Below are 27,101 nucleotides of genomic sequence, written 5' to 3'. Positions count from 1 at the left end.
TAAAAGCTAATGGAGTAATGCGGCTAATAAGCTACAATAGCTTCCTCCATTTTGGAAGATCAGTTCTGTCATGACAGCCATATTCACACAGCGGCCATTTTCCTCGTCACGTTACTTTCAGGGAGGGAGGCTCAAATCCTGTAATTACAAGGATAATGTCGTACTGCTGTGTTTCAGTTTGAGAGCTGTACAAATATACAGAATTGTTCAATTGTTGAAAATTTTACTGCTTTCTGATTGATCAGCAACTGAAAATACAATTGATAGTGAAAATCTGGAGGGACATGGGACCATAGTTGAAGGAAAAATAATATATTTGATAACCATTAGCTAGCATTAGACAACAGCTAATGTTAGCATTCAATTTCATTCTAGCTAACATTTATCATTTGAAAGTGTTAGCCTACGTGACATGATAGGAAAGGTGTAAATGAATTCTTCCATTGATATTTGAGAATTAACTGAATCCTTTCATGTTGTATTGTGTTATACTATCAAACGGTAATGTTAGCTACGCAGTGATTCAATGCTAACATTAGGCTGTTGTGTAACGGTGGCTAATGGGTTATCAAATATGTTGTTTTGCCTTGAAATGTGCCCCGGATTTTATTGTCTTTTCACTTGCTAACCAATCAGGAAGTGGTGAAATGATAATTTAGTTTCGTTTATAAGACTGACAACCTGAAACACTGTAGTACGACATCATCCTTTTGATAAAGGCATTTTAGCTTTGTAACGTCAGATGAAAATGGCTGCTGCATAAATATGGTAAATTAGTCAACAAATCACCAAAAAACTCTTAGTTACTTCAACCCTGCAAGTGAAATTAATTTCATTTGCAGCAAAAAAAAATCACCATTTCAAACGCTGGTGTGATGAGGCCTTTATTCAGACACAGAGAGCACTGTGTGCCACCAGGACGGCGACTGCCCATCGGCCCAATAGTCCGTTATTACAGAACGCCAGTAGATCAAAAATTGTCCCATTGGACTGAGGGCCCATTTGTTTGACAGCCCATTGTCCTGAAAACAAAAGCCCACTGCTCCAAAGGCTGTATTTCCAAAAATAAACATCTGTGAGTTTTGTTCCCTTATTATTTTGGTGTATTTTGACTTGCACCGTCATGGTAACATTTATCAGATGACACCTATCATCATGGTAACAATAACGATGGTTTAGGCACCAAAACTAGTTGGTTAGGTTTAATAGAGATCATGGTTTGGTTTAAATAAGTCCATGAGTTATGTCAGTTAAGTTACATATGTAAGTTCAGAGCAATGGGCCTTCGTAACAAGTTTGTTTGTGGGGTAACAGGCTGTCGGACCAATGGGCATTTGGTTCAGTGGGACACTTTTCTGACTACATGGGTGTACTGGGCCCTCAGAACATCAGCATGACAACACCAGGACAAGTGACGTGTGGATTTTGTGATGTTTATTGTTTAAACTTTTATGTCACCGAGTCTTGCGGTTCTTCAGAGGCGGTGGAGATGAAACAGGAATGTAAAGATGGAATTCTAGTCCCTGATCTACTTCCTGAGGTTCAGCAGTCTTTGAAGAACTCCAAGGATCTATTACAAAGTTACGTGGGGCTGAGAACCAAAAAGACGCATCACAAAGTTTGTGTAAAGAGCCTCAGTTTTAAACCAGGTGAGGATGTCGTCTTTTCTCTTGAATCATCTCTGAGTAGTGGACAAAATCAAAGACTGACTTCATGTCCTACTACCTTTCCTGTCCTGCTGCATTTAAACCTTCACTGAACTTGAAGGACACTCCAAGAGGTCAAGCTCCGTCCAGGAATTTATTTCCTGGATAATAAAGATGAATGAGACTGTGAATCACTGATGTGACTGAACGATACACTTTCTTTTTGACGTGGAGAGATAAATGTCTAACTTGCTGTCATGAAATGACAATAAATCTTGTCAATATATAATCTGTGGCGAAGAGTTTCTGCTTCTCTCTGCACTGCCACGCTTGACCTCTTTCATAAATGTGTCATAACTAATGTAATGTTATTAAAAAGACTAATCACTGAAGCTGTTCTGTGTTTGCTTCTTATCTGAGATACGACAAAACAGTCTGAACTCCTGGAACACTGCCGAGCTTTTCTGGAGCAACAGAGTGGATTTGGTTAAAATGTCATCCATGAACCAATTACTTTGTGAAAGCACAGTTTCCACGTTAAAAATCAACTTTCAGGCTCATAAAACAAGCTTGTGTGCACGTTATGAGCCTTTTCTATGATCGATCACTCCTATTGCCACGCCTGCTTTCAACACAAACACAAACACACACCTTCACTAAGGCTGACCTCTGACAGTCGGTTCGAATCATCGGAGCCCCCGTAATCGACCGGGAGAACATTTTAATGAGGAATTAAGGGAATCATAAACACATCTTTATATTAGCTGGTGCACTTCTGGCCCAATCTCATAAACACAGTATTTTTTAGAAGTGGGATGTAGCAAAGTACATTTTAAGTTAACTGTCATCTTTAATTTAGGGCTACAACATTTATAAGATATCAGAAAATAGTGAAAAGTATCTACACCCTGTGCTCGTTAGCAGATGCATGCATTGTTGTGTTTTGATTTTTCCATGGGAGCTGCTGACAGTAATTAAATACAAAATATCACCTGATCGTATCCCGATCCCTAATAAATGAAATAATGGTAGATTTGCTCTTCGTGTCCATTGAAACTCTCTGTTTTATGTCTGAAAAATGTTTTTCAAGTTTGAGGTAAAGTAATTTTTTTTTTTTACTGAACCTTGAAAATACCTCCATCAGTATCCACCAGTTTCCTCCATCCTGGACTCAGAGGTGCTGCACCCAAGAGGAGTGTGTTGGTTTGTGAGCCACCGTCACTCACAGAGGAAATCACATTTTGGATATTCCTCAGTTGCTCATTACTTTTTCTTTTTCTTTTTTTCTTTTTAAAGATTTTGTTTGGGGCTTTCATGCATCCTGAGTGTGGGAACGACATGCAGAAAAGAACCACAGGTGGCGACATGGCTGCTGCAGAGGACTCACGGTACAGGGGGCGAACTGAGCTACCAGGCCACTGATGGAACTAGTACAGGTCCCTGGTGTGTGTGTGTGGGGGGGGGGCTCAGTTTTCACTAGATATAAGTAATGGGGGGGGGGGGCTCTGGTGTTAAAATGGCCACATCACTGCAAAGGAAAAGGTAACATTCGTTTTCATTTGTTTTTTTTAGCAACCCAACAAGCAGGTTGCTAACTAAGAGCTTGTTGTTGTTTTCCAGGGACTTTGAAAACACAGCAGGCAACACATCTGTAGTCAGGCTGCTGCCATGATAACACGGCCTCTCCACCTCCTAGAGACCACGGTTATAGGATGATATATTTAGACCAGACAGTCTGACTGGACTGGACTGGACGACACTCTGCATGTGGCTTGCAAACGTGACACATAGTCAGTGTGTTCATTGCCTGAGTTAAAGACTCCTGGTCAGGAGGACATATTTAAAATTTAATACAGCTACAATAAATGCTTCTGAATTTTATGTATTATCAGACCAAATCCTATCCACTGGGCCATTTTACCCTGAACAACGAAAACCAAAACTCCAGTACTGAACTCAAAAACAACAAGGTCACCACACTCACTCACTCACTCACTCACTCACTCACTCACTCACTCACACACAGGTTAAACCTCACCTCTTTCAAGCTCAGAGCAGTCCAGGCAGTCACAGCTGTCCAATCACGTCACGTTAAACAAGTTAATTTGCATTGCAGTGAGTGAAACTAGTTTGAGATTCACTTCCTCTTCAGTTTTGATAGAACATATGACAGCAGGATGACTTTAAGAAGGAACTTGTTTCTGGTGGTCCTGATCTTTCTGGGGATTTTAAATAGAGAAGGTGAGTGAAGCCTCCTGATCGCATGACCAGTCACACGTTATACTGAGTGTGAGCCTGTTTTTTCCCCAGAGAATGAAGGAATACCAGGAAATTAATTAAGATAGATCTATTTTAAGAATATTTAAAATAAAGACAGGCTGTTTTAGTTTTATGTGCCATGTGTTATGTTTTTAGATATTGTTGTGTGAAACTTGAGCTGATGACATCTATAAAAATCTGTGTAACACTGAAATTACAGGTGAAGCTAGATTTCTTTATGAAATGGGTGAACTGACCCTGTAACTGAAAAATACAGCAAGTTAAACCTTCAGGTTTTACAAACAATATTTAACTAAGAACAGATAAAAAGTGAGGCTGCTGATACCAGAGTCACATTTTGGACTTCAGTCAAGCGGCAAAGTCCACTGGCCACGTTTACTTATTAGGAAAACAAACCTCACCAAACTTTTCTATGGATTTAAAAATGTTTTCACTGATTATTAACCTGTAAAGAACCAAAGCAAAATCTAATGTGAAACACTGGACACACTGGAAACTGGAACAACTGGATTAGATGCATTCCTAAACACACACGCACACACATTCTGAGCATGCCTTTGCCATTGTACTACTTGTCTCATAATTTCGGTCTTACTGCAGATTTTCAATCCTCAACCTCTTTTCCAGCAGCAAGCAGCCGTTTTTAGCAGACAAACTTGAACAAACCCACTGAGCACTGCCTGTCCAGCACCAAGTATTAGCAGGAGTCAGGTTTCAAACGTGTTAGAGCTAAGTTTGGACCGGGATTTAATTATGTGGCAGCAGATATCCACACAACACCAGAGTGTTGCGATGTGAGCTCACCTTCTCACTTGTAGTGCCAGTTAGCATCATAGCTAAGTAAACATTAGTTTGAGTGTCTGGAAGCAGTGGGGGACTCAGACTGTCTGTCTACAAACATATCTTTCAAAAAAAGGCAAAATTCTCTGATTCCAGCTTCTTAAATGCAAATATATTTTGGTTTATTTACTTCTCAGTTCAATTAAATTGAATATCTTTGGGTTGTTGGCTGAACAAGACATTTGAGGATGTCATCTTGGGCTTCAGGAAACACTGAACAACATTTTTCTGACATGGAAGTTTCTCCACCTGATGTTTTACAGATGCTGAGGTCTGTGTTTTAAAGCACAGCTGCATCTTACCGTGCAGTTTTCAGCCTGGTGATGATGTGGTCATCCACTGGATTCAGGTAGAAGGAAACATCCCTGTCCACTCCTACTACCACCACACTGACCAGCTTGCCAGCCAGAACGAGCGCTTCAAGTCCAGGACGTCGCTGTTCAAGGACCAGATCTCCAAAGGAAACGCTTCACTCCGGCTGATGGGGGTGGAGATCCAGGACCAGGCCAGATACCAGTGCTACACCAGCACCATCACTGGCAACAAGGAGTTTTTTGTCAACCTAAATGTCGAAGGTATGGGATTCATAGCACAGATAAACAGGAAATGCGTCCCTCTGTTTAATGTGTGTATTTGCTGCACATTTCTATGCTGTGAAACATCAGTCATTAACTTCACCCACAGATCTGAGCCTCCACCCAAAAAAGTGGACAAAGGGGTTGAGTGGAGATCTCACACCAAAGACTCGTCCTGCGAGACCAACGGTCAAAACTGCAGGCTGCGCCGCACATTCATGACAGAAAAGACATATACTTAAAGATATATGGGATTTTATGAATCGATGTCTGACCATGCGAAGGAAAATCAATTCAAAGCGATAAATCTTTTTTTTTTTAATCCAGCTCTAGAAGGAGGAGGCTTGGCCTTGGTGCAGTTATCCTGCCTGTACAGCTGCAGTGGAAACACGTGCTCACAGCTCCGATTAAAGCAGATTAAACTGTGCCCATCGAAAACCAGCACCAGTTCTAAATAAGCTCCAGAGTGATATTTGGAGAAGTGTTCTTTAAGTGTGGATGAAGTGTGTTCCTCAGTAACAAGTGAACGCACACACGACTGCATATGACTGCAGACCCTTAGACTTTTTTTTTCAGTTCAGTGAACTTGAGTTTTAGAAACTAAGGAGAAGAAAGATAAACTTACAGTATGATTTTTTTCTCACTCTTTCTTTCTGGATCAGGATCCTACAGCTCACACTCTTTCTCTGCAGATATCCAGATGTTCCTGGAGTCACAGAAGTGTCATATAAAAAAAAAGAATAAATCTGTGAAATAATGACAAATGGTAAATATTTAAATAGTTAGTTTGATCTTGTAAACAGTCCGTCCTGTAGATTTTTTTTTTTTACTTCAAATAAGTGACGTCCCTGTAGTGAGTTTGAGATTATTTTGCTGTAAATTTCTATGTATTTAGTTATTTGAATTTATTTATAAAACATTTCATTGACCCAGTCTTTGCAAAATCAAAAGGCTGTGACTTAAAACTCTGTGACCTCTGACAGACTTTCTGCAGGTGTGAGAGGATGTCAGACAGAAGTCTGTTGTGTGGTTGGACTGTTGGAGTAAATTCAGGCTTTGTGTTGTCAGATTGTAGAAACTGTAGATTTTATTTTTTTCTGCTCTGTTGGGTCGTGTTGCAGTGTGTGTTGAGCTGATAACATTCAGTCCCAAGTAGAGGAGACTGATACAGAAGCAGGGACATGTGAAGGTCATCGTGTCGATAAGGACACCTGCAGAAAACCTCCTGAGAAACTTACTACATTCCTCAAATCCTCCGAAAAAACATGCTACTTAGTTTGTTTTTGTGCGTTTTGTTGCGTGCGTTTCATGGTTCTAACTAGGATCCCATCAGTCAGATCAGAAATCCACAGAACGAATTTGATCACTCAAGTTAAATTTAATCGATCTGCTATCAAACAAAGACCTGAAAGTATTTTCATGAGCACATGCTGCATAGTAATAAACTTTTTATGTTTAACCAATGAATTGATTGTCACTTTTACCAATGATCAATGAAGAAAGGTGTTTACAATTTGAAACCTTTGCAGGAACAGTCAAGGTTCATGTAAAAACAAACGTGTCAGTGAGCTAAATTTGATTCATGAACTCTTTGCTTTAGTTTACAGTCACAAAGATGAGAGGATAATGTCTAAAACTACTAAACTACATTTTACCATGTGAGGTGTGATTCTTGAAGGGGTGTGTAAACCTATGAGCAGCAGAAAAACATTGCCTGTGTTATTACACTCTTAAACTTGATTTTTGAACTGTAAACTAATTTATATGAGCGTACTGTGATGAAGCGCATCAATGCTGGTGTTATTTCTGACATTTATTACTGAATTTAAACAAAAATCAGTATTATTCTGAAACTACAAAGCCAATGCTGAGATAGATCCAACTGTTTGGGACTCTGCATCATGAGATTTATACTAAAATAAAATAATATTTAAAAAAAATATTTAACAGCTCCACCAGACTGCAGCAGCAGGGCTGCAGCTCTGCTGACTTCTGCACTGACTGTCGTCAACATCGACAGAAACTGAGCCCTGTAGGTTTTACTTGATAAAGAATGGAAACCTTGTCCCCAATAGAAAGTCATAAAAGATGTTATTGGTCTTATTTAATCTGTCATTCTCTCTAAGACCAAAGTCTGCAGGTTAATGTGCTGCGTTGCTACATTCATTAAGTTATAAATGCATGCTTTCCTCAACAACATGTTCTCACTGTAGATACTCTGTTCCCTCGTTTTACTAAATTAAATATCATCTTTATTATTATTATTATTATTATTATTATCATCTTCAAGGTTCTGGCTGGATGACAACAGGTGCAGGGCGAGAACCTGCATGTCATGAATGAAAAGAACGAGAGAATTAATTAGTAATCAGTGATGTTTGATTGACAGGTGAAATGTAACGTCTCTTATTACCTCAGTATAAAATATGGTGAAACTGTTCAGCCTAAAACATCAGAGTGTGTTCTGTTTTTTCAGCTCCGGCCCGTAAAGTCAACATTCAGCAGGAAGTAGACAGGATCACCTGCAGCTCAGAGGGGATCTACCCTGAGCCTAAACTCACCTGGTCCACCAATCCTCCATCCAGCATAAACTTCACACCTAAGGTCCAGCAGGCTGACCAGCAGCTCTACAACGTCTACAGTTCTCTGATACTCTCAGACCGTGTTCCTGATCTGGACTACATCTGCACCGTCAGCAGTGGCACAAACAGGAGGACGGCCACTTTGTTTAAACCAAGTGAGTGTTTCAAAGAAGACCTGCAGCAAATGGAACATCGTGCTTAAAGATCCAGTGTGTAGGATTGATGGAGTCTGGCAGTGAGTTTACAGAGCGCAAAAACCTCGTGTCTCACTCTGCTTTCAAGTGTGTAGGACAACCTACGGTGGCAACGAAACCTGCGCAAGTTGCCAGTGTTGGGTTTGTCTGTTCTGGGCTACTGTACAAACACAGCATGGCAACATGGCATCACAACTCTGGCAGGAACAAAGACTTTAGTCATTTCTGACTCAAACGTGTCTGATAACGTGAACAGAAAGTATAAAACAGACACACGCCATCGTTACATGACACATGCTGTAAAGTTAACAGCAGCGGGGCAGACATCACTTTTAACACGCGGGTGATGAAGAAACATTTAGAAAATGTATCTTAAAAGTGACTTCTTCTAACAGAAACATGTTCCATGTGTGATAATCCTCATATATCAGCTTGGGTGCTGACAGACAGTAAACAGGACGATGTGTCTCACTGCTGCAGCTGCAGGAGGACAGATCGCTCTGTCCTTCACTTACAGCTGCAGAGAAGTTGTCCTGCTGTTATCAGACATTTCTAGTTTGTGTAGCTAAAGAACAAACAGTCAAAACTGTTGCGTCTCTGTCTTAAATACTCCCACACTTTAAATGACTGTGGGTAGACTTGTTCTCTGCAGCATATTTTCGTAATTAATGATGTCGATTACATCAGTGAATCTCCTCAGCCCTGTTCATAAAATCAGCATTTGATTGTGTGATCAGTTATAGTTGACTAATGTGTGCAAAGTAGCCACCATAAGAAAAATGGTGAAATGACCTCAAACGACTCACAGTGTAACCATGCACATGCATGTCAAGCATAATATTATGAAATGCCATGATATTGAATGTTCACAGTACCAGACGACACCATCCTCAGAATTAGTTGGTTTTATTTAATAGATAATATTCAGATTTCTATATATAAATACTAGATACTGTATTTCATTTCTTTTTTCATTTTTGTGTACGTTTTTGTGTTTTATTATTTCAGCTTCCATCAGTGGTTGCACCACAGAGACAACAATCTCCTGCACCGCTTCAGACACTTCACTAAGCAGCTCCAGTCTCATCTGGACATTCAACCACACTCAGATCATCCTGAGACAAAATAAGGTCTCAGAGAACTGGACACAGCACGTGAAGGACGTGACCAAGTCACCAAGCCTCAAGTTAGAACATTTATCTTCAAATCAGGAGGGAGCATACACGTGTGAACTCATTATTAATGATGAGACACACATAAACACAACTATACTAAAGACCATAGAAGGTAAGACAAGTCAAGATAAGGACAAAATATCTTTGAAAGTATCCTCTTACTCACCATTTTAGTGAACTGTTCAGTTTAAACATTATTGATTTGATAAGGTTGCCCTGAGTTTCGCCTCTAAGGTGCTAAGGCTCGAGCTACTGACTGACCCTCTGATAGGTGAAGAGTAGACTGACAGAAAATTAACCAACAACTGTACAATTGCAATGTTTGATGTGTATAAGTTCATCATTTTAGTCATTTATCAAGAAACATCTTTAGGTGGCAGCTTTTCAAATATGAGGATTTGCTGCTTATCTGTTTTTACAGTAATATTTTGAGACCGAGTCAAAAATAAACAGTAATACACTGTTTGTAAAAAGTCACTTAACATTTTGATGCTTCAGTTGTTGTCATTTCATGTATAGAAGTTTGGTTTATTCAACTAACAGACTATCTTTCTGTTTCAGACTGTTCAAGTAACTCTGCAGGAGTTGCAGCTGGAGTTGCTGTTGGATGTGTTTTGTTTGCTGTAATTGTAGGTGTGGCAGCATTCTTTATATATAAACACAAAAGCCAGAAACGAGGAACTTACTAACCCAACGATTCAATCTCCAGCGAGTAAGTATGATGTCTGTAATGACTGCAGTTGAACTGTAATGAGCTCTAATGAGCTCTGACTGTGTTAAAGAAGAATATGGTTGTTATTTAAAGGAGCAATACGTAAGACCCTAATGTTCAGAAATGAGTACTGCAGTCCAAATAGTGAGCTGGAACCATAGATTGTACATTAAATAGGTTTTATTTGATGTACAGTCTAGAATTGGAGTGAGTTGTCTCCCTCTGTCCCCTCTTCCCTACACCTGAAGCTCAGACACGAGCCTTTCTTACACTTAGATTCTGCAAAATCAATTCTTTGTCACTTATGATAATAAATGAAGGGAATTTGAAGACATCACTTTGGAAAATTGTGTTGAGCACTTTTCACTTTTTTCTTTGACATTTTAGAGGCTAAACAAGTAATCATGAAACTAAGTGTAGTGAAAAAATCATCAGTTGCAGCCCTACTCAAGTCACATGAATAAGTTTTGAGATTGATGTGTTTCAGGACTGAATTTTATTTGTTTATTTGTTTTCAGCTCACAAGACTCAGCTGTCCACCGAATAATGGTGCTTTGTGAAGATGAAGGCACAGAACATCCCACCAATGTATTGATATGAAGACTCTGGTGTCACTGTGCTGCTCTGAAGTCCAGGAGACGGAGCTGTAAACAACAAGTGAAGAGCCAAACCTCTTCACTGTGGACTGAAGTGATACTTGATGCACTTATTTACTGCCCTGCAGACATAAGCTGGGAGGTGGAAAAGACACAGGGCCTTCACCTCTGTGTTTTGGAACCTTTTCCAGAATGATTAGCTCTTTCCCCACCATTGACAAGATTTTCCATCAGTTGCTTTTTTCACGGCCAGGCAGTAGGGGACACTGTGACAGATCAGCTGACAAAAACATGTCACTCAGAGAAGAAGAAGAGCGCTGAAACTGAGCAGCAGAAGAAGAAGTCGATGTTTCGTAGCATGAAAACGTCGGTGCTCAGATGCAGATCCACGGGACGGTGAGAACTGCAACCACAGAGCGAAGCTGCTCGTGCTGCAGCCACCGTGACTCACGCTGCCGCCGGCGCAGAAAACACTACAGTCCCCAGGTTCCTCAGACAGAGTAGTCAGACAGATGTTCTGCTTAAAAATATCTCACAAATACAGTTTTCTCAGGTTTTTCTGATGCAACCAGCCAACATTTAACTACGTATAAGAAAGAATGAATGAAGCTACAACAAAACCTCTGTGTCTGTGTTGATGCAGCTCCTCCACACACACACACAGAACACACAGAACATACAGAACACACAGAACACACAGAACACACAGAACACACAGAACATACAGAACACACAGAACACACAGAACACACAGAACACACAGTGTGCAGCAGAACAGACAGGTGAAGTATCTCATAAATACTCAAAAGTGCAATAAAACTTTGCAAGCAAGAAGCCAGTACTTTATCAATACACTTGATCAACAAACAGAAACATGTAAACATGAAGCCAGCGATATTTTAATCTGCTCTGTCTGCAGTCTCTCTGTTTTGTACAAGCACAGTGAATTAACTCGGCTGACAGCAGCCTGGAACAAACTACAACCAAAGCTGTCCAAATGTTATCTAACTGTTTAACTTTAACTTTGTTATGTTATGTTGACTCACTGACAGAAGTCTGTGTTCTTGACATTTTAGAACAGAACCGCTAAGAGTACTGTTAAAATACTGGATCCATAAATGGTATCAGTCAGAGTAGTAGTATCAATAAAATCTTAATGATACCTCTCAAATCAAAATTTGATGGACAGGTCATAAAAAAAAGTTGTCATTTTCATTTTTAAATGATAATGAGAAATAATCTAATAGAATTTAATTTTGAAATCAGTTTCAAACACAGTTTGACATTAAATATGCAAAAACAAACGTACAGAACAAACTTATAGAACAAACTTATAGACAGAATAAAAGCACTCGAACAAATCATATCAATGTTGCCAAATACTGACTTTATAGATAAATTTACCAACTTTTTAGACCCTTTTAGTGAATTTATTTCTAACCAGCAAGTTATTCAGACCGTCACTGAATTTTCTGTGTATGATTTGCTCTTACACTGTAATTTATATTTCTCTGTATTTTTATTTTCCTTCTTTTAAGGGTTTGATCAAAAATGATTACCTGTTTTTATGTTGAGCTCTTTGTGATGCATTTTATGAATTAATGTATGTAATAATAATAATAATAATAATAATAATAACAATAATAACAACAACAACAATAATAATACTTTGTTTTATTTTCTCCCTTCCTTAAATTATTTTTTAAAAACCTTTTTACTTGAAATAGACGACCTCTGTGTTGTGAGTTTGTGATTATGTGATTGTGATTAATATTCAGTTTGCACGAACAAACGCAATAAATTCTGAAATTCATCTTATTTTTTACGTTTTGTGGGCTCACTGTCAAAAACAAAAGAAGCTGCCTAAATCATGTTATTTCTTGTGCTTGTATTTTACTGTCTGAGTAGTTTTATTACAGTTTTTATGAAGATTTTATGAAGAGTTGTAAAATGTATTTATTTTTGTATACAGGGCATAAAACATGTTTTTGAATAATCTGCTCTTGTCATGTTTGATTTTAATCATGTTGGTGTTTTATCTTCACACACTGGTTTTAGATGATGGCAGGATCAAACCACGAGGGTTTGAAATGGTTTGAAGGGATGAACTGTTATGATTTAACAAGGTGGAGGAGCCAAATGCAAAGGGGTTTAATGAAACTAAACAGAAACAAAGAAACAAAGACTTACACTGAATGCAGGGAGGTAAACATCCAAGGTCCCACAAAAAACAGAATCCACAAGAGGCAAACTCAAAAAAAACAGTCCACAGGGGGAAAAAAACACAGAAGAAACTCGGGAGGGAGACACAGGGGACAAATGCTAATTAACTAATAAGACACAGGTGGGCAAACAGGTGAAAGACATGACAATCAAAAAGAGTAGTAAAACAGACAAAGACAGGAAGTAAAACTAAAACACATGAGGGAGGACCAGAAACTAAACTGAAATAAAACAGGAAATAACCAACAAAATCCAAAACCATCACATGAGCGAGTTTCTAAAACTAAAAATGATTTTGTCTGTGAGATGAAGTAAAAACTGGAGTTATGAATTTTAAATTTTAAAATTCGCTTCAAATTGACACAGTAAATCTAACTTTTACTCTGAATACACTTAAAAGGCCTGTTTTAGACCTTTACCTACCCTACAGGAGTATTTTCATACTTACTTACATACTACATACTATTTTCATACAGTCATTCCCAAACACTGGGTCGTGACCCGCAGGTGGGTCACAGGAGCTTTTATTTGGGTCGCCAAATGAATAAAAGATTGTGGAAGAAATGGTGCAATTGTGCACCACTGCAATGGTGGTATTTTGATTCGGGTCATGATGGTCTGTCATTTTTAAAAAGTGGGTCTCCAGAATAAATAGTTTACACTGTTCTAGAAATCCTCCCACACAGACCTCAGGTCAGATCTGTTTCATCATAACCTGTTATCTTCCCTCACTGTAAAGGTGTTCAGTTCCAGTAAATGCACCTGTTTCACTTTCACTCCTCGTCATGGAGCTGCCAGTTAGTCCTGACAGGCATGTTTCCTGACATGGAGCACAACTCAAATGCTCACTTGGATTTACAGGACCACTAGTTTTAGCCACAGAAGCAGCTGTCAGTCAGTCCACTGCCAAGAACCAGAACTGAAGGCGTCACTATAAAACCAAATATGTCAGTAATACTCATAAAATCGTCTGACACTATTTTTTTGAGTTGATGAACTTAAAGGTTGGAGAATATCAGAGCTTAAAAAGCTTAAATATTACAGTTAAATTAAAATATTTGATTAAGTCAATTTGTACTCAGTCACTCACAAGCTAACATACTGTAAAAAAAAAAAAAAAAAAAAAAAAAAAAAGTTGAGAAAACTTAAAATTTCATAGCAACTTCGTTCAATGAATTTGCCCAACACAAGTTTTAAGAAGTTTTACCAACTAATAATGTTTTGTTGAGAACATTTTAAATTTAGTTTCCATCCATCCAAATACACAAATCAGGCTCATAGTTCACCCAAAGCTTACAGAGAAAGAATCCATTCTGACTTTTACTCTGGCGCCATCATCAGAACAAACCTTTAATTTTTCCATTTCTTTGATTTGATGGCCACCAAATACCTGCAAAACTCATGTCATTCCCATCAGCCTCAGCTGTACACTTTGTGCTAATTACCAAGTAAGAATATTAACATGTTAAAGTTAATTTGAAGAGTTTTCTGACCACGTTTAAAAAAAGAAGAAGTGACTCCTGGGTTCTTGGACAGGAACTTTTTGTGCTTAAAAAGGCACATGGCTGGAATCTCACACTCTCTTAAGATTAAATACATTTTTACCTGTAAACACACCTCAAACAATTAATTGTTATGAAGGAAAAAGAGACTGGACTTATATACTTCTAGTGCATTTGCACATTTTATGCTTTTATACTTTATTTCCAACAAATGTATTCATATGAATAAAGAAGCTGACTGGGTTTCTGCTGTCACGGCCCCTCAGTTTGTCTTTTTATTGGCCTCTCAAAACTGTTTAGAAAATATTTTAATAACAATATCCCCATAATCTATTTTTCCTGTTCTATAGTGTCTTATATATTTTGTTTATCTCTATTTTCACACTTATTTTATTGTGGTGTAAATCATTGTGACATTTATTTCTACACACACTTTTCACAGCAGCGAGTAAGAAAGCTGCAAACTCAGAGTTGTACTTTTGCAATGATGATAAAAGATGTTCTATTATTTTCAGTATTATAGTTGTCAACATTTACTTTGCACATCTTTCACTGTAACAGAGAACAAACCCTGCAGGTGGATTAAAACCTTTATAAAAGTCAAAATAAAGTTTGAAGAAAAGACAACAGTATTAGGTTTAAATTCAATGAAAGTTTATTAATTTTTATGTTCCATCAACAGCCGAATTAGAGTCCAATTACAGTCACTAATTAGCCTAATTTTGGTTGTGGGAGGAAACCGGAGAACCCGGAGAAAACCCACGCAGACACGGGGAGAACATGCGTCCTCCTCACAGATCAGCTGGAGGTTTGAACCCACAGCCTCGTTGCTGTGAGGTGACAGTGCTAACCACTGCACCGCCGTGCCGCCCTCAGAGTGCACACACTGATGTCACTTCCTGTAAAAGAGAAAAGAGAGAGCAGCGTGAGAAATAGCATGAGCATTAGGACAACACTTGTATGAACGTGTGTGTGTGTTAAGGCTGGGTAATATCTCTATATTATATCATTATCATGATATGAAACTAGATATCGTCATAGATTTTGGATATTGTTGTATCGTGATGTGAGTCGTTTTAAAGATCACGTTAAGATAAAATTTATCGGTCGGGGACACTAACTGGACAACTGAGCTACTATAAAAGACTTTTTTTGGAAAACCGGAGCACCCGGAGAAAAACAACGGCCTGTTCTTCATAGCAACGGTCCGTTATACAGACATAACAAACCTTAAAAGGCCATAGTTGTCCAATCAGAATTGAGTATTTAACAAAGTCATGTAGTAAAAGTGAGATAATGTACAGTGAGCTCATGATTATTGTGAATAAACCCCTTCAGGGTGATTCAGTCCTGCTCCTCCCTGTCAGGGTTTATTTCACAGTAATGACCTGCTCACTGTACATTATCCTGTACAAATACTGCGTATCGCAATAAAGTCTAAAAATATTGAGATGTTATTTCTAAGACATATTGTCCATTCCTAGTGTGTGTGTGTGTTAGGGCTGGGTAATATCTTTATATTATATCATTATCATGATATGAAGCTAGATATCGTCGTAGATTTTGGATATTGTATCGTGATGTGAGTCGTTTTAAAGATCACGTTAAGATAAAATGTATCTTTATCGTCACATAGTTAAACAGTTAGATTCAGTCTCTGTATGTAACTTGTCCTCGTATCAGGAGCAGTGAGCAGCCTGTTGGTTGGGGACACTAACTGGACAACTGAGCTACTATAAAAGACTTTTTTGGAAAACCGGAGCACCCGGAGAAAAACAACAACTATCTATTTAATCTGTTTCTGTATAACAGACTGTTGCTATGGAAACAGTTCTGATCGTAGACTGGAGGAAAAATAAAATCATCTGTAAATCGATAAAATATTTTTTAAAAATGATTTTATGGATTTAAAAATGTTTTCATTGCTTCTACAGAGTCTATAATCAAAATAGTGTCCATAGCAACGGCCTGTTCTTCATAGCAACAGTCCATTATGTGTTATTGATGTTATTTCTAAGACATATTGTCCAGTCCTAGTGTGTGTGTGTGTGTGTTTGTGTGTGTGTTATCTCAGCCATGGGTGTTGTTGTAGATCCTGCAGCGTTGGGCGCTGTTCTGGAACTTTGGTCAAACACAGCCGTAAGAAATCCAGGCAGTCTGTAGAGGAAGACAGACGAGAGACGTGAAGGTGGCGTCTGCAGCGATCCATCAGAACGTGAATTTAAAAAGTTTGTGAAAGTTTTTCTTACCTTCTGACAGACTCTTTTTGATCTTCAGTTGGTGTTTCATGAACTTGGTGGTGTTAAACGTCTGTTTTCTGTGGAGTGAGTCGAACAGGACCACGCCCAGCTGCCACACCGTGGTGGGTCCGGCCCTGTAGATCGAACGACTGACCCACTCCGGAGGGACGTGAGCAGGGGTACCTACAACACAGGCACAACAAGAAGACGTGAGGATGAGGAGAAGCTTTGTTTTAACTGTTAACCGGTGAAGAGCAGGAGTAGAAGCTGAATATCTCACCAAAGAAGACTCTGAAAGATGAACGTTTCTTAAAGAAACAGCCCAGACCAAAATCGATGATCCGAACGCGGGGAACATCCGAGCTGGTCTCTATCAGGATGTTTTCTGCCTTGATGTCGCGGTGAAAGATACAATGATCCTGAAGGTCTTTCACTGCATCAACCAGCTGTTTCAGTATGATCTGAGAGAGAGACAGAGAGACGTGAGGAGGGAAGTTTTTCATGGCTGTGGGGTTTTAAGAGCTTCTTATCAAGATGAACTTAACCAGTAAAACATTTTTTAACCACTTAACCTAAATATCACTAACATGTACACTATATTTAGAATATTTTCACCTCTTTACTTTGCTGTCAGACAGACTTTTCTGACAGGAAATGGCTGTTTTATAAACCAGATGTCGCTCTCTCCAAACCAACCAAACTCCATTGGTGAAATCATTAAATTTACCTCACAGAACACAGGAGTTTCTGGTCCACTGCTGCCTCCATCTGTTTGTTTGTTTGTGTTATTGTTTGACGTTTGTGTTGTAAAAGTTTGGTTCAGATTCACTGAAGTCACAAAGTAACACAAACTAACTGACAGATGGAGGCAGCAGTTGACCAACAGCTCCTGTGTTCTGGGACGTAAAATTAATGACTTTAATGGAGTTCGGTTTAGTGACAGAGAGCAGTATTTGGCTCATATAAGTAGTTCTAATATGGGGGAAAACAATGGAAACAAAAGTAGAACCCGTGACAACAGCTATATGTGAAGTTACAGGCCATTAAAGGTGCAGTACGCAGTTTATTTTTGGTGTCAAAAATCCAGAATAACCTTTGAACATTCTGGTCTGAGGGAGTTCTGCACCTCCTCTTTGCTCTGATTTCAGGCTTCAGAAAATCTCTCCTGTGACGGGAGACTTTGACCAATCACAAGTCGGTCAGATAGTTGGTTGTTGAGCTTCCAACACAAAGCGTCAGTATCTGACGACCCAGACATGAGACTCAACAGTTAAATATCTTCCTCCAGAATCACGTACTGCACCTTTAAGTTCCTTTAAGGAGTAGAAAACACAGTAGCGTACCTTGGCCTCCTCCTCCTGTAGGGAGCCCCTGTTTTCAGTGATGTAGTCCCTCAGGTCTTTACAGGGGACTGGTCTCTCCAGGACCAGGATCAGCTCCTGGTCCAGATCGTACCAGTCCAGCAGGGACACCGGTGCTGACGTCCCCACTGATCCCGTTGTTCCGTTTGCTATCTTTAACATGATGGCGACCTCCACGGACAGCTCCCGCCCTCTCTTGTCCTGAAACATCACAACAATAAAATGGAGGCTGAAGAAGAGAAGCTGCACAGATTCACAGATAATAAATCATCCGTCAAACGTTCAGTCGGTGACAGCAGTGATGGAAACACTCACCACCTGTGTGCAGTAAATTTTGTCTCTCTGGATGTGTTTAATGGCGACGGGTAAACGATCTGCTCTGCGGTAACCTGCAAACACAGATCCACATCCTCCTGCTCCCAGCTGATTCTGCTGCTTGTATTTCGCCTCAAATTCAGCTGAACACACAAACACACACACATTTTATTGAAACACAGTTGTGAGGAACATCAATCACATGTGACCAAAGTTCTAAGATGAATCCTTCCTTTCTTCCACCTCATATAAATCCTCATTTTACTCTTCACATCAACATAAAGTCAAAGTCTTCATTAATCACTACCTACTTACCTCGAGCGTCTTCTGCTGCCTCCTGTCTTGTCTTTGCTTTGTTGTCCGTCTGGTCTGCAGTCGTCCTCCTCCTTTTCCTGCTGGGTCCCTCGTCGTCTTCAGCAGCGGTCTTCCTCTTACCTGTCCTCTCTCTGCTGGGTCCCTCGTCGTCTTCAGCAGCGGTCTTCCTCTTACCTGTCCTCTCTCTGCTGGGTCCCTCGTCATCGTCAGCAGCAGTCTTCCTCTTACATGTCCTCTTCCTGCTGGGCCCCTCGTCGTCTTCAGCAGCAGTCTTCCTCTTACATGTCCTCTTCCTGCTGGGTCCCTCGTCATCGTCGGCAGCAGTCTTCCTCTTACCTGTCCTCTTACCTGTGCTGCTGCTGCTGCTGCTTTCTACAGATGAGAAAAACACAGAAGAAAGTCAGCTTGTTGACAGTCACAGACACTAACGTGGACATTAAGTCCTCCACTGTCCTTCACTGGCAAAGGTCAGTCTTTCAGGAGACGTGCATCAGAAACTGGATTTAAGATTTGTTAGTCCAGCTTAGTCCAGCAAATCTTAAACTCATGATGATTTACACACCAACAGTAACTTCACTGATCATCCTACCTGTGTCAGTGTCCTCGGAGGAGGACGCAGATTCATAGACAGTCCGGTCCATTTTTCTTTTCTTTTTCTGTAATCTGAGTTGTTTTCCAAATTCCCAGACTGTCTTCTTCAGGACTGTGATTCGGAGCTCCTCTTCTACCCTCCTCCTCCTCCTCCTCCGTCTCTTCAAGGGGCGGTTCAGGTAAGAAGTGGCCGTCATGCTTGTTGTCCGTCCGTCCATTGAAGAACCTGGACTTTGGGTTCCGCTGTCGTTTTTTGTTGCTAGAAATGTAGAACACAGCAGAACATCGACTTTGTCACAGTGTGAAGTTTATCACATAAATCATATCAGGGTGAAGAATAAACTCTCAACATCACATCTGCTCAAAGTATTTTGTGTTTGTTGTTTGGTTTATTAGTTTGTTCAGCTTTCTTCCTTTGTTTTGTACGTTTTATTTATTGTTTATTGATTTATTGATTGATTGAAAGACAAAAGATGTTGAAATTTCCACCCAGTGAAGGATTTTTTAACAAGAGTCCATGATAATGAATTGTCAGCTGTGTGAACTGTGAATGATAGTAAATCATTCTTTATTTTAAAATAGTAATCCTACTAATAATACACACATTTTTAACTTAACGTAACTGTAATCAATTATTTTTATCTGTAACTGTAATGGAATAGTTCAAGTATTTTTTGTACTCAGATAAAGTAATCCTGTTACATGTAATCTGTTACATTTGAATGTGTGTTTTCAGGTTTTTGTGATTTCTGACTCACTGTGATCTCGAGGCGAACGCTGAGTCTTCTTCGTCTGCGTCCCTTTTCTGTCCATCGCGCCGTTGAACAAGTTTCAAATGTGATAAATTCAGAATCTGTTTGTTTTTAAGGTGCCTGCTGAACGGAACACAGAACGTGATGACACGTTCCTCACTGTGATGTCACAAGGAAGAGTTCTAAAATATTCAAATGAGCTCAGTGTGAAAAACAAGTTTATGTTTGAATGTTGATGATGTGTGGAGGTTTATGAACTGAAAGTCATTAAATCTCATCTGTAATGATTCAGACGATACAAACTGTTTAATATCAGCTGTTTCTCAGTCACCTGACTGACTTCACTTCCTGTTAAAATGCCCTCAGATTGTTTTTATGAACTCTTCATGCTGATCTAAACCTCAAATACTTTTACACATTAATACATAAAAATATTAGTCATGACAGTAGCATGAGTTAAAGGTATGGCAAAGTTTTTTCTGACTGAAATATAGAAATATGGACTGAAATATCTCAAGATCTATGAGATGTTTTACCATGAGACGTTCATGGTGTCCAGAAGATGAATCTTACTGTTTTTGGTTGGACAGGGTGTCGATTCAAATTTCCCAAATCGATTCACAAGGTCTCGATTTTATTCAGTTCAATATCAATAATTGATTCGGTTTGAGATTTTTCAGCTATAAGAACATTTTTGCTCAGATGTGAAAGAGATGCTGTAAACTGTACAAGGATCCCTTAAATCTGCTGCATTATTAAAATATTAATGTTTACATTAACAATTGATATATTAACCCTACAGTTGTTTTAGTGGGGTTTACAGAAACTCCCACCCACCTTGGACAAAGCAAAATATTTTATTTTATCTGAAAATTTTATTTTGAAAGTAAACACTTGTTTCTTTCCTTCTTTTCATTCCCTCTGACATATTAAAAAATCAATTTGGGGATTTTATGAATTGATATTGGACCATCTATTTTGGTAGATCCTCTGACTTTTTCCCTTTTGCCACAAGCAAGTTTTGTTTTTTAGTGAAACATCCCAGCAACTGTTAGATTTGATCCAGATATTCATGATGCCCAGACGATCCATCATGCTGACTTACTGGCCCCCTGATTTTTTTATTTAGTGCCACCATGAGGTGTGTTTGTGTACGTGGGTGAAACATAACATGCAGGATGTTTATTGTTCACATATGAGACTAAATCTCTTCATGTCAGTGAGGTGTGCTGGAGCTCCGGCCTCAGTCCTGAACGGCTGCTGTAACGTCTGCAAACCACCAGATGTCGCTGCGTTTGCTGAGTTTGAAGCCTCGAAGCTTTGAATCTTTCTCAGCACAAATAGAAAGAAAGACCTGAAGCTTCATGAGGCTCCGTCACTGATCCACTGTATCATTAAATCCATATTACTCTGTATTTGCAGAAGTAGTTTGGAACATTTGCATTTTGGAACATGAGACAGAAAATTCTCAACAATGCATCTACATGCACATGTGAATGTCACAACCCAGAATCCTTCAGCGCCCCACAGTGGTTGAAGAACAAAGTTGTTATTGTTGTTTTTCACACACGGGTCAGTTCAGGACTGTGAGCTGTTCACACTGGAATCAGATCCGGGCCCAGTTTCTCAGAGCCTCCTTAGTGCTACGTGCATCATAAGCTGCACCTTCAGGTCTCCCTTTAGCTCACAGGCTGTTTGACAATATAACTATAATCTAATTACACATTTTTTCAAATGTAATCTGGGTTTTTACAGACTGTCCTTCTGCAGAGTTTATTTACTCTCTGGAACATGATCTACGAACCAAACCTCACTGTTTGGTTTCACTCATGGCTTTTCATGTTTTGGATTTTATTTACTTTTTATTCTTTGTTGTTGAAAGGTGCTAAATGAATTGCATTGAATGAAAAGTGTGTTAAAGATTGTAGAAGGATGTTGATGGACAGGTGTTTCAGCCAACAGAGAGGAAGAATTTCTCTGGTGGTTGATGAATCATTTCCGTGTAGTGAGTTCACTTTAAGGTAACAGGTCAGACCAGTCGCCGGCTGTGACTCTGTGTTATTTGTATCTTTGATTTCTTTCTTTTGAGCACATTTAACTGTATCAACAGAGGAAATTTATCATGAAACTGACTGGAAACAAATATCTTGTGTCTGTGCTGCTCCTGACTTTTCTCCTGAGTCTTGCGAGAGGAGGTGAGTGAGGCGTTCACTGCCCATATGATCTTATTCCAGACAAAACATAAATCACAGATATGTTTAAACTTGTCATGATAACCTTTACAAGAGAATGTACAAATACCACAGAAACGATTATGAAGTGGATTTTTTGTGTACATGAAATTTACTGGGACAACCGAGGGCGAGGGACGCTGGAGACGGCAGGGGACAGACAGGCAGATGAGCTGGGTGAAAGGGTGGAGGAATGAGCAGGAGTCGTGTTTGTAGATGGCTGGATTTGGAGACGTTGGCACTGAAGAAAAGGCGTTAAATAAAGGCAGCTCAAGAAAAAACAGTCTGGTGCTGAATGACTGGAGAGTGTAGATGAGGTGATGCACAGAGGTGAAGACGTCCCCCAGGTGCTAGATGAGGTTGCTGCACATACAAAACACACACACACACACACACACACACACACACACACACACACACACACACACACACACACACACACAGGGGAGTAGGACACACAGAGGAAACAGGCAGAGCACAAGAAAACACAAAGAAAACAACTGGAGTCACAGCCTGAGCCGTGACACATGGCATAATGTGAAATCTGAAGATCCTCTGCAGCCCATCCAAAACTTTAATATAAATTAATGACAAGATATAAATTATATTAAAGTTTATTGTGACCAGTCACCAAATACACCATTAACACCTGTCAGTATAAATCTCATGGTTTGGTTTTTTTCAGTTCTGATTACTTTCTGAAAATTAATCCTAAATATTTTACAGTAATTTCGATTTCAAAAACTGTCAAATTAAAAGTTAGGATTCACATAATCTAATCCCTGCTGGCGATGTTTTGAAATGGTATGTGGTAAATCACATCAGTATTAGGGCTCACTGCTGCAAAGTAAACACACAGTATATAGAAACTCCTCTGCTGGAACACAAGACACTGAAACTCTGAGTAAAACTAGATTACATTCTACATAAATCTTTGTCCTCATTTAATTATTCACTATTTTATATTTCTATATTTTATTTTAGGCCCATATTACATATATGATATCATATGATAACACTCTTTTTAACATGGGTGAATAAAGTCACACTCTACTGCAGGGTGATATTAAATGTTGTGAAGTAGAAATGAGCACTGCCCTGACAACTTTAACTGGAATGCTACACAACCTGTTGGGATACATTCTCACACACACACACACACACACACACACACACACACACACACACACTGTGTAACTTAAAAGAAAGAAAAAGAAAAAGAAATGGAACACCTCCATCAGCATGTCAGATATTTTACTGCAGTTTGTTGTAAATACTTTGATCATTAAATAGCTGGACGCTCCTCTGTCACAGACTCACTTAAGTGTTGGAAAAACTCAAAAATCTGTGAGAGTACGCTGCCTTGAAATTTCTGAACTGTCTCAACATTTTTTAAAGGTTTGTTTTCTTGATGAGAGGAAATAAAAACAATAAGATAATCTGTTCATTGAGCTTAAATTCCTTTATTTCTCATTTAAATATATTTAACACATGTATATGCATACATCAAGATAATATAAAGTGATGCTGAAATGGCAGAAAAATGGTCAGGAATGTTCATTTTTGCACAAAAAGATTAAAGACCTGCTTTAAATTCAGCTCATTTAGATTTTGTTGCCATTTCCTCTGAACTCTGATGGTCGTCTCTTTATCAGATGTTGAGGTGTCCTGTGTTTTCATGGAGAGCTGCATCTTACCGTGCAGCTTCCAGCCCGGACCTGATCCAGTCATCCACTGGATTCATGAGACACCAGGAAACACTCCTGTCCACTCCTTCTACCACAACCAAGACCAGCTCACAGCCCAGGGTCAGCACTTCAAAAACAGGACATCACTGTTCAGGGATCAGATCTCCAGAGGAAACGCCTCGCTCCAGCTGACAGGGGTGAAGGTTCAGGATGAGGGCAGATACCAGTGTTACACCAGTACAGAGTCTGCTGCACTGTCATTCATCAACCTAAAAGTGAACGGTATGAGAAACACACAGAAAACACAAACAAACATTTAACTGGGGTCTGTACTGTGAAGCAGGACTTGTGGATAGCTAGATAAGTTTAGGGTTTACTCTGGGTTTTCAGTGCTATGATGGTACAGGATCGAAATACTGAAGCCTTGTACTTGTACTTAAAAAGGTCTGAAAATAAGCTTGCTGGCCACTTTGAATTATGTCATTATTTGTATCATCAGTTTTGGAGGCTGCCTTAACAATTTGTTGCATTATACAGAGTGGTGTTAAACTTTATTTATATTGCACCTTTTGTGCAAAATTGCAATACAGATGTGGAGTCCAGTAGATGTAAATGTTCACCACAGTTAGCAGTGATCTTCTACATCACCACTTCTAAAGCAGTTTCATATAAAACAATTATTTATTTGCAGCTCCAGTCAGTAAAGTCGACATAAAGCAGGAAGGAAACAGGATCACCTGCAGCTCAGAGGGGATCTACCCTGAGCCTGAACTCAGCTGGTCCATCAACCCTCCATCCAACGTGACCTTCAAGAACTCAACCACAGTCCATCAGACTGAGCAGCAGCTCTACAGAATAAACAGTTCTCTGATTGTTTCAGACAGTGTTACTGGTCTGGACTACAGCTGCACCGTCAGCACTGACAGAAGCAGGCAGAGGAGGGACATTTTTTGGCAATCACGTGAGTATTATGTCTAAACCAGGTTGATATTGTTCTGATTGTTTCAGACAGTGTTACTGGTCTGGTTTACAGCTGCACCGTCAGCACTGACAGAAACCAGCAGACAGCCACTTTATTAAAATCAAATGTTTCTAAGAAGTCCTGCAGTAAATGAAACTTTATTGGCTGTAATAAACAGCTGAAACTCCCATCGTGCCATGCTTATAATTTAGTTATTCTAACAAAACACACAGTAAAATCACTGGGTCAAAACTGTCAAATTCAATATAGCACAGACGCAATGCTGGATTAACTTCACCAAGTGCAATATACTCAAGGCAATGGAGTGATCCAGTGTTGGTGTTGTGTATATAAGCTGCTACTAGCATAACACACCCAAATCTCCCACTAAACTGTTGGCAGTCAAGCTGTATTGTGGGTAATATAGACGTCAGGTTTTGACAAGGAGGGGGATTGCATGGAATAAAAATCTCTGGTTCTGCAGCATCGATTTTGATCCTTCTGGTAACTGTTCATGTTACAGGAGTCCAATAATAACTCAGTGGAGAACTCTTTTATTAGAGTTTAGCTTTGTGGTTGCTGAAGTATGCAGGTGTATCATAAGGCATCCCTCAGGGCTGCCAGTGTTTTGAGTGACTGTCAAGTTGTTGATAAGGTGCACTGACAATTTTTTAAAGAAAGAAACCAATCAGTTACTCTTTAAAAGGCCCCCCCAAAAGTCTGAGGAATGTTTTTTTTTCACTTGTAATATCACCGACAATATTCCCGTAAGATAACAAATAACATCCTAAAATTACCTCAAGAGGAGCTGAAAGAAATATTTGGTCGATCCTTTACATTTGAATTTTTTCACCACCAGTTACGGGGGCCAGTTCCTCTGTAATACTGAGTCTAAAACAGCCACTGTTTCATAGCAGCAACTCAATTCATTCAAAATCTGTGGAAAATCTTCAGAAATGTCATCAAGCAGATAAAATTTTATGTAGCAGCAGCAGAAAATGCTGTGAGGATTTGCTGCTTTTCTCTTTGTATGTCAGTAATTCTCATCATATTTTGAGATGGAGCCAAAAAAATCTTCTAGCTGGCTGTAATTTTAATGAACAGCAGTACACATATTGTAAAAAGTCACAACATTTGATGCTTCATTGCACTTGTGTAAGTTTGGTTTGTAGAAAGTTTAATTAACACACTGTTTTTCTGTCACCAAATGTAGAAACACCATCAAATGTAGGAACTATAGTCGGAGCAGTTGTGGCCATTTTGGCTTTAGGAGCAATCATAGGCCTGTTAGTGTACTGCAGACAGAGAAAAAAACAAAAAGCAAAGAAAACTCCATCTGGATCATCCAGCCCAACATCCAGCACTGCAGACCCTCAGTAAGTAAATCCTCTGTATTCAGTACATGAACACTGCCACTCTGTAATGATTTCTTAATAATTTTTGATTCTGATAAAGTTCAAACACTGTCGTCATTTGGTTTTTTATCTCACATTTCTCCAGTGCAGGACATTAATCAATAACTTTTGCACATTATTTTTCATTGTTTTCTCTGTTTTACTTGGTCTTGAATGACAAGAAGACAAAGACAGATCTCCTGCATTTCAACGAAAGAAGCTCTATTAAAAAATCAATTTATCATTTGCTTTTAGTTAAAGTCCACCTTAAACTAACTGGGTTCTAGCTAAACAAGTCCAGATGCTTGTGATGATGATTTGTATTCAAGACACATAAAAGGAGAAATAACTTTGAGTTTAATGTGTTTTCTTCAACTGTCTTCAATTTGTTTGCAGATCAGAATTAGTGGACCTGGCTGAAAGCTCAAAAACTGGGGGAGGACAAATAAAGCAGGAACCAGATGAAGCAATGAGCCTCTCTACCGGAGACTGAAGGATAAAATGACACTTGAAGCTCTTATTTACTGCACTGTGAAAATAGACTTGAAGAGGCAGCGTTCATACAGAAACTACACCTTCAGTTCTGTAGTTTGTTGTCATTCAGCAAACATCTTCATCCAGACTTTGCACTGTGAGGCTCTGCTCTGCACTGTTTTTAGAGCTTTGCAGGGATTTTTTTTCAGGAGTCTTTTGAAGTACATCATGCTGTTCCTGCTCTTCCTCACGTTCTGATGCTTCAGACTCAACAATGAAGACGAAATCATAAAAATCAACTCAGACTGTTGGACTGGAACAGAAGCAGCTCTGGTTTGTCTGTGAAAAGCACAAGTCAGATAAGTAGGTGCTAAACTTGTCAGTCACAGACTTAAAGCTTGTGTCCGTGGAACATTTTTTTTTCTGAGCTCCAGCATCAGCAGCCACCGAGAGA

General features: G+C 39.3%; 2 protein-coding genes across 2 annotated transcripts in view; one reads left to right on the top strand and one right to left on the bottom strand.

The window, feature by feature from the left end:
- Positions 1-3,722: 3,722 nt before the first annotated feature.
- Positions 3,723-27,101, top strand: part of LOC146307865 (hemicentin-1-like) — a 45,698-nt gene continuing 22,319 nt past the window's right edge. Inside the window, exons 1-6 of the mRNA XM_084710415.1 lie at positions 3,723-3,887; positions 5,030-5,341; positions 7,818-8,078; positions 9,126-9,413; positions 23,786-24,100; positions 24,510-24,779. Coding sequence (XP_084566541.1) covers positions 3,824-3,887; positions 5,030-5,341; positions 7,818-8,078; positions 9,126-9,413; positions 23,786-24,100; positions 24,510-24,779 — 1,510 coding nt within the window. The 5' untranslated portion in view covers positions 3,723-3,823. The remainder of the gene's footprint in view (positions 3,888-5,029; positions 5,342-7,817; positions 8,079-9,125; positions 9,414-23,785; positions 24,101-24,509; positions 24,780-27,101) is intronic.
- Positions 15,973-19,344, bottom strand: LOC146307866 (serine/threonine-protein kinase pim-2-like). Its single transcript, XM_084710374.1, has 7 exons — positions 19,115-19,344; positions 18,557-18,924; positions 18,245-18,384; positions 17,909-18,127; positions 16,846-17,026; positions 16,575-16,748; positions 15,973-16,482 (listed from the first exon to the last, which is right to left on the bottom strand). Exons 1-7 carry the CDS (start codon positions 19,342-19,344, stop codon positions 16,391-16,393), a joined length of 1,404 nt encoding a protein of 467 aa, XP_084566500.1. The 3' UTR covers positions 15,973-16,390.

Source organism: Lutjanus erythropterus, chromosome 21, assembly GCF_056507025.1.
Source record: "Lutjanus erythropterus isolate fLutEry1 chromosome 21, fLutEry1.hap2, whole genome shotgun sequence".
Lineage (NCBI taxonomy): Eukaryota > Metazoa > Chordata > Actinopteri > Lutjaniformes > Lutjanidae > Lutjanus > Lutjanus erythropterus.
Note: the sequence above shows the minus strand (reverse complement) of the source record. Positions and strands in the feature narration are given on the sequence as shown.